General features: G+C 59.3%; 1 protein-coding gene across 3 annotated transcripts in view; it reads left to right on the top strand.

Annotated features, from left to right (window-relative positions):
- Positions 1 to 15,351, top strand: part of AGAP3 (ArfGAP with GTPase domain, ankyrin repeat and PH domain 3) — a 228,033-nt gene that overhangs the window by 112,396 nt on the left and 100,286 nt on the right. For 2 of the 3 annotated variants that reach the window (XM_030546568.1, XM_030546569.1), the window contains exons 8-9: positions 3,988 to 4,143; positions 9,341 to 9,433. In XM_030546568.1, coding sequence (XP_030402428.1) covers positions 3,988 to 4,143; positions 9,341 to 9,433 — 249 coding nt within the window. Of the gene's footprint in view, positions 1 to 3,987; positions 4,144 to 7,931; positions 8,969 to 9,340; positions 9,434 to 15,351 lie in introns of those variants that run through there. The other variant, XM_030546570.1, reaches the window with a different exon arrangement.

Below are 15,351 nucleotides of genomic sequence, written 5' to 3'. Positions count from 1 at the left end.
GGGTCTGTGGCGCTCATCGTGGGGAAAGCTAAGCCTAGAGCTTGGCAAACCATGGGGGTCCTCCCCGAAAGTATATCGAGGCTATGGCAGAGCTCACCCCTGGAGAGCCGTGAGACGTACACCCCACCTCGCATCCTGGTTTGTCCAGGGCAGATCCCTGCAGGACAGCTGCAGTGTGGAGTCTGTTTCATGCCTGGGTTTGCAAGGGACCTGTGCCAGCGATCTCTAGCTTCGTAGGAGCACTACTGCATTCCAAAGACCTTCCAGCCTCTGGAGAGATCCCAGCTCGTCCACTCACCACAGCCAGCCACACGCAGGCTGCTGGGGCGTCTGGCCCGTTCCCCTGGCAGAAGGCAGTCTACCAGCCAGCAGACACGGTGGGGGAACCCCTCTCGCTGAGCGAAAGTCAGTCTGCACAGGGGGGCCTTCCACTCACCCCTTCCTGCAGCAGCGTCCGCACTGGGGTGGGGAATGCCCCCAGGTCTGTGGGCCCTGGGGAGCAGAGCAGGCCATGTCATGGCAGGGCTCTGGGGAAGGGTGCGGCTCCCCATTTCCTGACAGACAGCACCATGGACCATGTGCTGTCTCAGGGGGCAGGTCAGGGCTTGGACATCTCTGGTCCAGAAGCCATCCGCACTCAGCAGTGCTAACGAGTGAGAGCAGCCTGGCCCATTCCCTTGGCAGGAAGCATTCATTGCCCAGGAGGGGCTCTGGAAGGAAACTGTCCTCAAATCCCTGTTCCCTTGGACAGATCAGTTCACCAGTAATCAGAGCAAGTGCCCCTTGCTCTGCTCCATACGCAGTCTCTCACATGCCTTCCTCTTCTCATGGACAGGAGGTCTCCTGCATGCTTTCTCCAGGGCCTCATCTCCAGGGTCATAAGGGGAGTAGATGCGATGCAGCTACAATGAATTGTGCAGCTCCTTTTGAGGAGAGATGGACCTGCTACAATGTCCGTATGGCCCCCACTCCCACTTCCAAACATCCTGGATCTTCTGTCTCAAAAGCAGGGGCAGATCCTTCAGGTCGCTGCCGCTGGCCACGTGAACGTTAGCTCACTGAGCATCACCAAAAGATCCCGCTTCACAGATGTTCATGGCATCCTCATCCACAGCAAGGAACCACCCACCAGCTCCCTCTGCAGGGGGTGGGTGCAAGGTTCTCTGTCTGGGGTACTTGGACACACCTGGTCCTTGTACAAACTCCTGCCCTGAGGACTGAACTGTCTCCTTTGCTTGTAGCGAACCGGTCCTGCCGTCACTTCAGTCAGAGCCCCCCTGGCTGCAGCCTCTGCCTGCCATCTGCCTGAGCCTACCTGGTGCTCACCCCCTGTGGTCACCCAGACTCCTCCAGGGTGTTAATCCATCAGTTAGATGGTCCGCCTGGTCTGCTGGGACCCAGGAAGGACTGTTCCCTTTTGTCACCAGTCTCTCAATGGCTTTCTCGGTGGCTGTCGCCACAGCCAGAGATGGTGAGCTGCGAGCCCTGAGGCCGCGCTTTCCTGCATGGTGCTCATAGGGATAGGGGAGGCTCGGTCCCTGCCCCAAGCCTTCTCCACGGTGTGTTCTTGCTCCCATCTGAAGCAGGCAAGTGACCTACCTGATTTCTCACCCTGGGGAGGCGAGGCTGCATGCCTTGGGTGCTCAGAGAGCCCCTTCTGTTTATCCAGATAGGACAAAACCACCCTGGAGTTGCTTGGTAGGTTGCAGCCTGCAGTGGTAGTTCTGGGGGCAGTCTTTTCCCCAGAGGTTATCCCAGTGGACCAGCCCATTTTGTTGTGAGCTGCAGGCCTCCCCCCTCCCATGGGTATCCGCGCTGCAGCTCCTTTAGCGAGACTTAGGAACCTTGCTACCAGAGAGCTTGGCAGGGTTGCATCATGGAGTCGTCTGCACCTTGGTGCTGTGTTCTTGCCTAGATCTGGCTCCCTCCTCAGACCTCACCTGCCTCGTTTGGGAGCTGCTCGCTCATCGTCGGATTGTCAGTGGTGTGTGTGGATCCTCACTGGCAGGAGGTGGAGATGGTTGTGCAGATCCTGCAACCTGTGCTCCTCTCCCACTCCTTCGAGGCCAGCTTGCCCTCTGGATCAGTGAGGGAAGGGTGTGGTGGGAGAGACTGCATCCCCCAGGGGGGACTCCAAGCGGGGTGCTGCTGGATGCACCATACGCAGGCGCCACCCCAATGGACGCGGCTGGGCAGGAGGCCCCACACGTGCCCCGGCAGTGGGATTCACCTGGACAAATGTCACCAACAACTGGTTACTGTACAGTCAGGAGCCATTCTTTACAGTGAGCACTTGGCCTGAGGAACTCACTGCCACTAGTCCGAGGGCTGAGCAGGAGTCATAGAATCATAGAATATCAGGGTTGGAAGGGACCTCAGGAGGTATCTAGTCCAACCCCCTGCCCAAAGCAGGACCAATTCCCAACTAAATCATCCCAGCCAGGGCTTTGTCAAGCCTGGCCTTAAAAACCTCTAAGGAAGGAGATTCCACCACCTCCCTAGGGAACCCATTCCAGTGCTTCACCACCCTCCTAGTGAAATAGTGTTTCCTAATATCCAGCCTAGACCTCCCCCACTGCAACTTGAGACCATTGCTCCTTGTTCTGTCATCTGGTACCACTGAGAACAGTCTAGATCCATCTTCTTTGGGACCCCCTTTCAGGTAGTTGAAAGCAGCTATCAAATCCCCCCTCATTCTGCTCTTCTGCAGACTAAACAATCCCAGTTCCCTCAGCCTCTCCTCATAAGTCATGCGCTCCAGACCCTTAATCATTTTTGTTGCCCTCCTCTGGACTCTTTCCAATTTTTCCACATCCTCCTTGTAGTGTGGGGCCCAAAACTGGACACAGTTCTCCAGATGAGGCCTCACCAATGTCGAATAGAAGGGAATGATCACGTCCTTCGATCTGCTGGCAATGGCCCTACTTATACAGTCCAAAATGCCATTAGCCTTCTTGGCAACAAGGGCGCACTGTTGACTCATCTCTAGCTTCTAGTCCACTGTAACCCCTAGGTCCTTTTCTGCAGAACTGCTTCCTAGCCATTCGGTCCCTAGTCTGTAGCAGTGAATGGGATTCTTCCATCCTAAGTGCAGGACTCTGCACTTGTCCTTGTTGAACCTCATCAGGTTTCTTTTGGCCCAGTCCTCTAATTTATCTAGGTCCCTCTGTATCCTATCCCTACCTTCCAGTGTATCTACCACTCCTCCCAGTTTAGTGTCATCTGCAAACTTGCTGAGGGTCCAGTCCACACCATCCTCCAGATCATTAAGGAAAATATTGAACCAAACCGGCCCCAGGACTGATCCTTGGGGCACTCCATTTGATACCGGCTGCCAGCTAGACATGCAGCCAGATAAGAGTCAGATGTTTGTCTGGATACAGGCGCATCTGGAGCTGCCACAGGGAGGTGACAAAAAACTGAAATGAACCCAAGAGTCTGGCAGGGCTCCCTGGCCTCCTGCTTTGGGGTGTTTGCAGTCTCCCTGGGAAGGGGCAGGAGAGAAGAACTGCTCACCACAGGCCTCATGCAGCTGGCATTGTGCCAGCTGTGCCCTCCTGGTTTACTCTGGCTGGTTTGGGCTGCTGGGATAGTCTGTGTAATGGGGATGCTGAGAGCCACTGAACCGAACTAACTCTGCATACAATGGAAACCCCACTGCACTCCCAGGTCCAGCACCGAGGGGCTAGTGCTACAGTCCTCAGAGAAGCCAGCTCTGCTGCAGTGTCACGAGCCGCATCCCAGCCCGGAGAGAACACGGAGTCAGAGTTGTTGTGAGCTGTGTGGTCCCCCGTGGGCTCCGTGCCCTCCACTCCAAGCCCTTGTCTGAGCCGGCTTCCCTGGGGCGCCAGGGACAGTCTGAGGTGACCCTGCGGTGTGAGGTCGCTCAGTGTGAGCACACCCAAGGGGGATGTTGCAGCCACCCGGGGGGCAGTCTGCAGGCGAGTGCCAGTGGCACGCCAGCTCACCCAGCTCTCTCTCTTGCAGGCCACCAATGGCAGCGGCGCCTTTAGCGACTACTCCTCCTCTGTGCCCTCCACCCCCAGCATCAGCCAACGGGAGCTGCGCATCGAGACCATCGCTGCCTCCAATACCCCCACCCCCATCCGCAAGCAGTCCAAGCGGCGCTCCAACATCTTCACGGTAAGCGTGGCCCGTGGTGGGACGCACCAGGCAGGCGGGCGAGGGGAGAGTGGCCCCATCAGCACAGGGCGGCCCTGCTCACGGCCATTTCACGTGCTGGTGCCACCGAGCAGAGCGTGACTTCTGTGGCACGTGGGCGCAGAGAGGCTGTGGGGAGCGCGACGCAGTGCGTTTGTGTGTGTGTGTGCATCCTCCGTGTGTGTGTGCACGCACATCCTCTGTGTGTGCATCCTCTGTGTGCATGTGTGAATTCGCCCTGTGTGTATGTGTCCCCTGTGTGTGTGTGTGTGCGCTCACATCCTCTGTGTATGTGTGCATGTGTGCATCCTCTGTGTGTGAATTCGCCCTGTGTGTGTGTGTGTGTGTGTGTGAATTCGCCCTGTGAGTATGTGTATGTGTCCTCTGTGTGTTTGTGTGCATGTGTGTGCATCCTCTGTGTGTGTGTGTGTGTGTGTGTGCGCGCGTGTGCATATCCTCTGTGTGTTTGTGTGTTCATCCTCTGTGTGCGTGTGTGAATTCACCCTGTGTGTATGTGTGTGTGTCCTCTGTGTGTGTGTGTGTGCATGCACGCATATCCTCTGTGTGTTTGTGTGTGCATGTGTGTGTATCCTGTGTGTGTGTGTGTGTGTGTGTGTGTATGCATTCTGTATGTGGGTGCATCCTCCATGTGTTTCCTATGTGTGCATGTGTGTGTGCATCCTCTGTGTGCCTGTCCTCTGTGTGTGCATGTGCATCCTCCGCGTGTGTGTGTGAATCCACCCCTTGTGCGTGTGCATCCTCCATGTGCATGTCTATTGCGTACGTGGGTCTCCTCTGCGTGCATGAGCGTGTGCATCCTGTGTGTGTATGCTCCACATCCATGTGTGCATGTGCATCCTCCTGGCGGGGGGCGTGAGGAGCGGCTCTGCCTGTGGGCGTACAGCGCTGGTGCTTCTTTCCCATCGCTCTCCCTGGTGCCTTGTCCCCCGTGCAGGGGCTGACATCCCCAGAGGCTGGGGCTCTGTTTCTGCACTGGCTGAATGGGCCAGGCAGGGTCTTGTAGGCAGTGGTGCTCAGAGCCAGCAATGGCGCGTGGAGCTCCTCTTGCATCCATGTGTGATGCTAGCCGGACACCTAGGAGCTTTGTGGAGCCCCTGCTGATATGTAAGGGGAGGGCTGGGCGTGTCTGAACCAGGGGATTGAGGGACCTCCAGCCCTGCGACATCATGGGGAGTCAATTGGGGACATTTCCAGCTGTTATTTCTGCTGGTTGTGTTTGCATCCCATCTCTCAGCACACTCTACACCCATGTGCACACACAGCCACCCCACTGTGCCCAAGGCACCTAGGCCTCTGCACACATCATCCCAACATGCCCCACATGCACTTCCGTCCCCATGTCTGAACACACACAGCAAGTAGGAACCCCACTGTTCCCCAACACCTGTACACCAGTGCGCACACCTGCCCACTGTTCCCCAACACCAGTGTACACACCCGTCCACTGCTCCCCAACACCCACCCACTGTTCCCCAACACCCGTACATCAGTGCACACACCCACCCACTGCTCCCCAACACCTGTACACCAGTGCGCACACCCGTCCACTGTTCCCCAACACCAGTGCACACACCCGTCCACTGCTCCCCAACACCCACCCACTGTTCCCCCAACACCTGTACACCAGTGCGCACACCCGCTCGCTGTTCCCCAACACTCGTACACCATTGCACACACCCACCCACTGCTCCCCAACACCCGTACACCAGTGCGCACACCCGCCCACTGTTCCCCAACACCAGTGCACACACTAGTCCACTGCTCCTCAAGACCCACCCACCGTTCCCCAACACCCGTACACCATTGCGCACACCCACCCACTGCTCCCCAACACCCACCCACTGTTCCCCAACACCCGTACACCAGTACGCACACCTGCCCACTCTTCCCCAACACCAGTGCGCACACCCGCCCACTGTTCCCCAACACTCGTACACCATTGCGCACACCCGCCCACTGTTCCCCAACACCAGTGCACACACCTGTCCACGGCTCGCCAACACCCGTACACCATTGCGCACACCCGCCCACTGCTCCCCAACACCCACCCACTGTTCCCAACACCCGTACACCAGTGCACACACCCGCCCACTGCTCCCCAACACCCACCCACTGCTCCCCAACACCCGTACACCAGTGCGCACACCCATCCACTGTTCCTCAACACCTGTACACACTCACCCACTGCTCCCCAACACCTGTACTCCAGTGCGCACACCCTCCCACTGCTCCCCAACACCCACACATACCCACCTTCCCAGTGTGCATATCCATATGCTCAATGCATACATCTCTCACCCATCTTCACCTCCCCAACACCCTCGTCCCCAGTGCACACAGTTCCCACCGTGGACCCCGCTGCTCCCCAGGACCCTCCAGCACATGCGCCCCCCCAAATTCTTGCCTCATTTCCGCTCAGCAAGGGCCTGTAGAGTTTCCTATGTGGTCATGCCCACCGTTGTCCTCTTGTTCTAATGGATGTTCCTGCTCCCTCCCCCGCCGTCACTCTTGCTCATGTTCACACTTGCTGTTGTGCACCGGTGCACATCTGTTCTCTCATGTGCTCTCACGCTCATCCATGCACTCACTGGTTCCGGACTCGCCGTCAGTTCATGTTCACGCTTTCCCTTTCACTCCTGCTGGAGTGCGTCAGGCTTGTGGTGACATGCTCATTCTCAGCTTCTTCATTCTGGGCTCATGCTTCATCACTATGGAAGTCATCAATCGGGGCTCACGCTCGCTTGCCGTCTCTAGGGGGTTCCTGCTCGCTTGCCCTCTCTCGCTCAGTCTGGGGCTCACGCTCGCTTGCCGTCTCTAGGGGGTTCCTGCTCGCTTGCCCTCTCTCGCTCAGTCTGGGGCTCACGCTCGCTTGCCGTCTCTAGGGGGTTCCTGCTCGCTTGCCCTCTCTCGCTCAGTCTGGGGCTCACGCTCGCTTGCCCTTTGGGGGGCACATGCTCAGTCTGGGGCTCACGCTTGCTTGCCGTCTCTTGGGGGTTCCTGCTCGCTTGCCTTCTATGTGGGGCTCACGCTCGCTCAGTCTGCAGCTCACACTCGCTTGCTCTCTGTGGGGTTCATGCTCGCTCAGTCGGGGCTTCTTGCTCACTTGACTTTGTGCTGGGGCTCATGCTCGCTTGCTCATTCTGGGGCTTACGCTTGCTGGCTGCACGCACATGACTCACATCGGGGGGTGGCGGCAGCGGCAGCAGCAGGATTTGAAGGTGCTGATTTCCTCCCTCCCCTCGCAGTTTGTCCGGCTGCTAGCGTGGCCAAGCACCCTGCTGCATCCCTGCGTACACGGGGCAGGGGAAGTGGCCAGGCCTGCTCTCGCTGGGTTGGCTGGCCCCTCTGGGTGGGCGTGCAGGGCCTTGTCTGGGTTTCTAGCATTGGGGAGATACATTAAGTACCTGCTCTGGGAGCAGCTGAGTCCCAGAGCCAGTTCATCCAGCTCTGAGCTGCAGTTTGTTCCCTGGAGTTTCTTCTGCAGGCTGCCTCGGGCCTCTCCTGTGTTCCTGTCCCGGTGAGTGATGTGCAGGCAGAGGGTGTGTGTCAGTGGCCACCAGGTGGAGACAGACTCCCGTTCTCGGTGACGGCTGCCTCCCAAGCTAGCAGGGGAGTAACTCCCGGGCTGGGCCTGCTGCTGCCTCTGGCTCCGCGCGCCATGGCCTCTCTGTCTGTCCCCACCGCTGACAGACTCATGTCCGTGTTCTGAGTATAACTTGCCAAACTTTTTATTCTTTCGATATTTGCAGATATGTGCCACTGTTTCCAACTTTTCATCTACAAAAAGGCCTTTCCAACTCCTTCCAAATTAGAAGATCCAGGTGGTTACACACGGCACCTCTGTACAAATTCTCTCACTTTTCATTGCCTCTCCAGGGCCGGATAAGGGATGGGCACTGGGATTGATCTAAGATTAGAGGCTCGCCCGCCCGCCTTCCAGCCAGCATGGGTTCCCCTCCCGGAGACACGCAGGAGCCTTTTAACCCCCCCCCAATGTACAGTCTAGGAAGCGCTGAGACGGCCTGCGCCTGCACTCTAAGCTGGGACATTTCTGGGCCTGCCGGACGCTGTCCAGGCACTTTCCGTCTTCAGGGATGCCAGGCGGACGACCTTCCTGGGATGGAAAGAACTGCAGACCCAGCGGGACCAGGGCAACGGCAGCAAGTGGAGCTGGATGGGCCAAGGGACGCTTTGCTGCCACTAGCGCCTGCTGCTAGCACTCCGGCCCCTTCCTTCCTCCTGCATTTTCCTGCAGCCTGCATGGACTCCTGCTCCTCCTTCTCTTCCTCCTCGTGGCAGAGCAGCCATCTGTGTCTCTTTCATTTCTTCTCTTTCAATCTCCTGGTTTTATTCTGGGCCCAAACGCGAGTGGATTGGTGTCCCAAGCGTGCGGGGCAGACGTTCCTTTCTGATCTGAAGCACATGGGGAGCTCCCCACCTGAGGGAGCTCGTAGGACACAAGGGAGAGACGTTGTTGCTGCCCTTCTGCTGCCATTGTTGTGATTCTGAATGTATTGATTGTGCTCCATGCCGTGTATGACTTGATATTTTCCTGTCTTAAGCACCTTGAATGAGTTCTGCTCAACAGACTGTATATTTCGTATTGTATTTATTGGAGTTTGCTCTCACCACAGCCATCCCCAAGGAGTATCCGGTAGACTCTCTAGATGTAAACTAGATAGTTATTGTCCATGCTCTTTTGTAAGGGGCTGGTCTCTGCCCAGTGACCTGTGCTACTTTGTATGGTGCAAGTGTGTTCACAGAATAAATCTGTTGGATTAGTAGAGTGTGAGTTCCTTTCACTGCCTTGGCCTCCTGCTTCTATCCATACTCCACCGACATCCCATGCTCTTCCTCTTTGTGTCACTGTGTGCTGTGTGCCCCCGAGGGAGTGAGGAGTCAGGGGCAGCCCTTTGCTGCGAGGAGAACGGCTCTGGGGCTGGTTGTTAGATGGTTGGGTGACTGGGCGGGAAGCTTGGGAGCAGGGGGGCTCTGGGGAGGCCAGGATGGGAGCTGAGTCTGGTCACAGCGTCCTTAGAGGGGACGGGGAAGAGGCTGCCCTGGGAGCGTGTGCTGGCCCAGTGGGGAGAAAAGTGGGCTGCATGTTACTTCTTCCTCTGCCCCTGTGTCTAATGCGCCTGTGTCTCTTCTCTTCCAGTCTCGAAAGGGCACAGACCCGGAGCGGGAGAAGAAGGTGCCGGAGTGCAAGGCGGACAGTATCGGCAGCGGGCGAGCCATTCCCATTAAGCAGGTTTGGATTCCCTGACCCTCCTAGCTGTGCTGGGGTGGGGCGTGCTGAATGGATGTGCCATGGGTGCACGCTGGGTCAGGCCGCATGGGCGTCCAAGTGGTAGCAGGGGGAGTGTCTGTCTCAGGCTCATTGTGTTTCCATGCATGTGTCGCTGTCACTGGCTCTGCGTTCAGCGTGTGTGTGTGCGTGAGCAGCCCCCACCTGTGCCCCCTTGTGCATATGCACCTGCTGCGTGGGTATTTGCCATACTCCTGCTGGTCCTAATGCTGCCCAGCAGAGGTCAGCAGAGCGCCACCGTGGCTCAGCCGCTGGCTCCGGCTCCTGGCTGCGGGCGGGCGGCCGCTGGCTCCGGCTCCTGGCTGCGGGCGGGCGGCCGTTGGCTCTGGCTCCTGCTGCGGGCGGGCGGCCGCTGGCTCCGGCTCCTGGCTGCGGGCGGGCTGGCGGGCGGCCGCTGGCTCCGGCTCCTGGCTGCGGGCGGGCTGGCGGGCAGCCGCTGGCTCTGGCTCCTGGCTGCGGGCGGGCGGGTGGGCGGCTGATGGCTCCGGCTCCTGGCTGTCGGCAGGCGGCCACTGGCTCCGGCTCCTGGCTGCGGGCTGGTGGGCGGGCAGCCGCTGGCTCCGGCTCCTGGCTGCGGGCGGGCGGCCGCTGGCTCCGGCTCCTGGCTGCGGGCGGGCTGGCGGGCAGCCGCTGGCTCCGGCTCCTGGCTGCGGGCGGGCTGGCGGGCAGCCGCTGGCTCCGGCTCCTGGCTGCGGGCGGGCGGGTGGGTGGCTGATGGCTCCGGCTCCTGGCTGTCGGCAGGCGGCCGCTGGCTCTGGCTCCTGGCTGTGGGCGGGTGGGCGGGCGGCCACTGGCTCCGGCTCCTGGCTGCGGGCGGGCGGCCGCTGGCTCCGGCTCCTGGCTGCAGGCGGGCGGGCAGGCGGCCGCTGGCTCCGGCTCCTGGCTGCGGGCGGGTGGCCGCTGGCTCCGGCTCCTGGCTGGGGTTTGCTGTCTGAGGACACGCAGGCTCTGACCTCATGATGCGGAGCAGCGCGCCGTGGCCGGGCCTGCATGGCCAGAGTACGCCAATTCACGCTGAGCAGCTCAGGTTCTGCTCCTTCCTTGGGGTGGCTGGAGAGCTGGAGGAGCCGTGACTGCAGCCTGCAGCCCCAGATGTGGTTCTGAGCCCAGGCTCCAGGGTGGCGGATGGTGGGAGTGGGGCCAGCGGCAGCTCCTGTGTAGTCACGGGGAGGGGCCCCAGGGCAGCGAGCGAAGGGGAAGGGAGGGGCCAGGCATCATTCTGTTCCTGTGGCAGCTCAGGTGGGGAAGGCCAGGCCAGGTCTGGGTCAATTGTGGGAAGGTGCAGCCAGGGCAAGTTTGGTTCCGGGGATAGGGAGAGCCGAGGGCAACTCTGGCTCTGGGACGATGTGGAGGGGTCTGCGGCTAGCTCGGATGATGGGGAGGGGTCTGTGGTTGGCTCTGGGGCAATGGGGAGGGGTTTGCGGTTGGCTCTGGGGAGGGGTTTGCGGTTGGCTCTGGGACGATGGGGAGGGGTCTGCGGTTGGCTCTGGGGAGGGGTCTGTGGCTGGCTCTGGGGTGATGGGGAGGGGTCTGCGGTTGGCTCTGGGGAGGGGTTTGTGGTTGGCTCTGGGACGATGGGGAGGGGTCTGCGGTTGGCTCTGGGGAGGGGTCTGTGGTTGGCTCTTGGGTGATGGGGAGGGGTCTGCGGTTGGCTCTGGGGCGATGGGGAGGGGTCTGCAATTGGCTCTGGAGAGGGGTCTGTGGTTGGCTCTGAGGCGATGGGGAGGTGTCTGGCTGGCTCTGGGGTGGTGGGGAGGCGTCTGTGGCTGGCTCTGGGGAGGGGTCTGTGGTTGGCTCTTGGGCGATGGGGAGGGGTTTGTGGTTGGCTCTGGGGCGATGGGGAGGGGTCTGTGGCTGGCTCTAGGGCGATGGGGAGGGGTCTGCTCATTGAGTCCTCTCCTCCCCACCAAAGTGGAGCTCGATCTGAGGTCCCCATGGGCTGTTTAATCCTGTTTCTGTTAGCTGGTGGCATCTGGCCATCCCTTCCCCTTACTCCCCCTTCTCCCTCGCTTGTGGGGCTGGCTGCATCCCTGGGCCCCACTGCAGGGGTCGTGTGCTGGCCCTGGCTCTCCCAGCCCCTCTGCAGGCGTCTGCTGTGGGATGAACATATCTGCAGCCCCACAGCCACCCCGGCACCATCACGTTCCCAAGGTTCATGGATGCCAAGGCCAACAGAGACCTTTGTGCTTGTGACAGGGGTAGTTTTGCCTCTTTGAGGTGCCCAGGGGTGATGTGTGATTGACCCGGGTCACTGGGTTGGGGTTCGAGTTGGTTTTGTGTTGTATTGTTGAAGAGGAACCCCTAGATATGGAACCTGGCCATTGTTGCTGCCCACTCTGACTGGAAGAAGGGTCACATGACCATCTCCTCTGACCCCCGGTGTAACGCAGGCCAGAGACCTGTCCCCCATTATTCCTAGAGCTGATCCACCCCCTCCTTTTAGAAGCAGTGTCAGGTCAGAGTGGGTCCTTAGTGGATGGGTTCATGTGCTGTGCCCTTACCCCTGTGCAGGCTGCCAGGCGGGAGGGGCAGAGGAAGGTGCTGGGCAGAATTCCTGTGTGTAGGGACAAAGCTGTACCCCATCTGTGCTCACGAGTCAGCCCTCAAGACTGGCCTTGGAAAGTTGCAATTCTCCATGTTCACTGGACTCCAGGAGCTGGGGCTTTCGGAGAAGCACAAACTGCTGCAGAAACCACAGTAAAATAATGAGAATTGGCAACTCTGGTGGAACATAGAGGCTGGGGCCCTGTTGTGCCGGGCTCTGTACAAACGTGTCCCAGACAGTCCCTGGCCCAAGGAGATTGTGGGACTTGTCCTCGTTGCCAAGGGGAGTGCAGATGTGGTCAGTCAGGGAGGTTCAGGTATGATGGGGAGCGGCAGTCTGAACTGCTGGGTGGACAGATCCTGTGCAGCAGCACCGGGATGTGCTTGGGCTTCTGGGGTGTCACAGCGTGGAGGAACCGCCTGCCCTGCTAGGTGGGCCCGGGGACGCTCGGCCTGCACTGCTGTCGCCCTGAGAGCAAGAAGAGAGCGATGCCTCTGCAGTCGCTGCGCTCGCTGTGGAAAGGCCCCGCGTGCTTGGATGGGAAGTGTAAAGTCTTTGCTTGTAGCAGCCCAACAGAGTGCACAAGCTCTGTTCTCTCCTTGTCCGAGGAGTGTGCAGAGCCGTCTCTGATCAGGTGCCCACAGACCCTTCAGCTGGGAGGGCGGCGCCCATGGCTTGGATCAGGGCCTCCCTTCACTTCTTCCAGATGTTCTCCCAGGGCTCCAGCTCTCAGAGCTGTGATGGCTCCTAGGTCATACCTCTGACCCGAACCCTTGTGGGGTGACTGAGATCCCTGCACCGCCCCAGCATGCCAGTTACAGCTCCTCCTGGGCTTTCCCAGCCAGGCCAGGCCGGCTCTGCTTGCATGGCACGCTGCCTCTGATGGGTGTCAGCAGAGCCCGCAGGCTTTGACAGGCCCTGGCCAGCAGCCCGGCTCAGAGGATCTCAGCCTGCCTGAGGGATGGCAGCAGGTACCTTTTCCTTGTTTCTCTGGCCCTGTCACTGCAGCGTGGAGTGCCTCACATTCTGACTGGCTTCCTGCATTCGCCCTCACTATAGGCAGGCAAGAGTGCTCATCAGGGAACTGGCCCACAGACACGAAGGGACCGGCCCTAGGAGTAACTGGCCAAACAGGAACCTGAACCCAGGTCTTCTGGGTCCCAGAGTAGAGCCCCAACCACTGGACCATCCTTTCTCCAGGTGCCACCTTGAGACAGCTCTCCCAGGGCCAACACTGGCCGCTTCTGGGAAGCAGCATTTCTGATGTCTCTGCAGAGAGCTGGGGACCAGTGGATGCTGAGACAGGTCCCCTTCCCTGAGGCTCTGAGGACCACAGTCCCATTTTATTTCTGCATGGTGTTGCATCCAATGAACTGGTGGGCCCTGGAGATGGTAGAATACGGCTCAGCCCTAACCACAACCCCCTTTCCAGGGACCCGTCCGTCCCATGAGAAACGACTGCGCTGTGAAATCACCACTTTGCTGCTGCTAGCAAAGAGCGTGTGGCCAGAGCCATACAAAGGCAAGTGAGTTTATTCGTAAAGGAAGAGAGGCTAAGATCCATTCCCCAGCGTCTGTGGGGAGGAGCTGGCTGTAAACCTGCTGTGAGTGGTTCTCAGAGCCTCAGCAGGGGTGTGGGAAGGATGCAGTCTTGCCTCGCACTCTGGTTCAGGGCTCCCGTGCAGAGAGGTCGTGAGGGCCCGATATTCCAAATGCAGAGCAGCCGCCAGGGCTTCGGAAGCTGTTGCCGAGAAGTGCAAACCTTGTAACCGCTGCTCAGCTCTCTTGGGGTTGTTCCTTCCGAGGGGAGTGGGGATCTCAGCACTATCCCCTCAGCAGATCCCCACTCTCCAGAGTGTCACAGCTCGCGTGACAGCTGGCTGTGGAACTGTGGAGGTGCTAACGCCCTCCCACTGATGCAGAGGGACTGAGGATGGATATGGGCTAAGTGAGGTGGCTGGAAAGTGGGACCTTCTGCCTGGGCATGTGCGGCCTCCGCTAGAATGCTATCCAGCAGGCATGGCCAGTACATGGGGGAAGTCATGCTACTCATAGGTGACCTCCCTTATTCTCAGTCCAATCTGCCTAGTGACCTTTCTAGGTGGCTGAATTCATCCCAGCTTCGGTGCAGAGCCGCAGGGCCCTGAGCGAGTGGGCTGCGTGCTCAGATAGGAGGCTGGTTAAGAGAATCCCGGAGAGAATGAGTTTGGGGGATGCTTTTGCACCAGTCGGGAAGACTACTGTACCGGGGAGCAGCACTGCCCTGCAGGAAGCTGGTGGCAGCCACCGAGCCCTGCCAATCACAGCACCCCCAGAATGTGAGCCAATGTTCATCTCCCCCAAACTCCAGTCGCAGTCTCCAGAGCTGGAGGCACCCAACACCATGGCCCCCGTGTGAGACGAAGGAGTCCAACCTCCTCTCTCTAGCCCTTCCCCTCTGACCTCTGCTGGTGCAGGGGGTGCTGCACCTGAGGCTTCAGCTCCCCACCTGGTGCCCATCCTGTGGCCTTGGCAGGCCCAGGCCCACACTGAGTGGGGAGAGGACATTTGTGGCTGGATGCTTGTCACTGAGAACTGGGCTAGCTGGGCTGGGAGGCTGCTGTTCCCAGCTGGTGGTTACTGGGAACAAACACGCATCCCCTTCCTCCTGCAGCTGCTGCTGCTAAGTGTGCAGTCACATAGTCAGCCCTGAGGGCCTGGGGTCCCTGGGCCAGCTCTGGCTGGGCTGGCTTCTTCAATGGGGCCCAGAGCCGGGGACAGGGACTCCTCCTCCTCGGGATCTGGGACCATGCTGGGAGCTGAGATTACATTTAAATTGCCATTTGCATTTTCCAATCAATACACGACTTTACAATTAAGTTTGGTGTTAAAATTCTTAGCGAAAAGTGAGTGGAAGGGAGATTTGTGGAGTGAACGAGTCCTTTGGGGGCCATCGTGGCTCCCTGCCTCATTACACTGCATATTGCTGCTGCTGCTGCCACTGCGTTTGCTGTGCACCACCCAATCCGAACACAACACGCCGAGACAGTCACACAGTCCAGCCTCGCGGGGCAGGGGAGGTGCCTCAGAGGCGGTGGACTGGCCTGTGGTTCATCCCTCCAGGCCTCTTCCCTTCTGGGACAGTCACTCTGGGGAAAAGGAGCCAGCAAAGGATTCAGAACGTACAGGACTCCCCAGGGCAGGCCTGGGTAGATCAGCTGTAGGGATGTGTGTGGCTGTTGGGAACATGCAGGATTTGTGGAGAGTGTGTGTGTGTGTGTGTGTGTGAGTATGTGGGGTTGAGGATTCTGTGGGGGGAGCTGGGGCATTGTGTGCA

Source organism: Gopherus evgoodei, unplaced genomic scaffold (assembly GCF_007399415.2).
Source record: "Gopherus evgoodei ecotype Sinaloan lineage unplaced genomic scaffold, rGopEvg1_v1.p scaffold_47_arrow_ctg1, whole genome shotgun sequence".
NCBI lineage: Eukaryota > Metazoa > Chordata > Testudines > Testudinidae > Gopherus > Gopherus evgoodei.
This window is presented reverse-complemented; position numbering and strand designations above follow the sequence as displayed.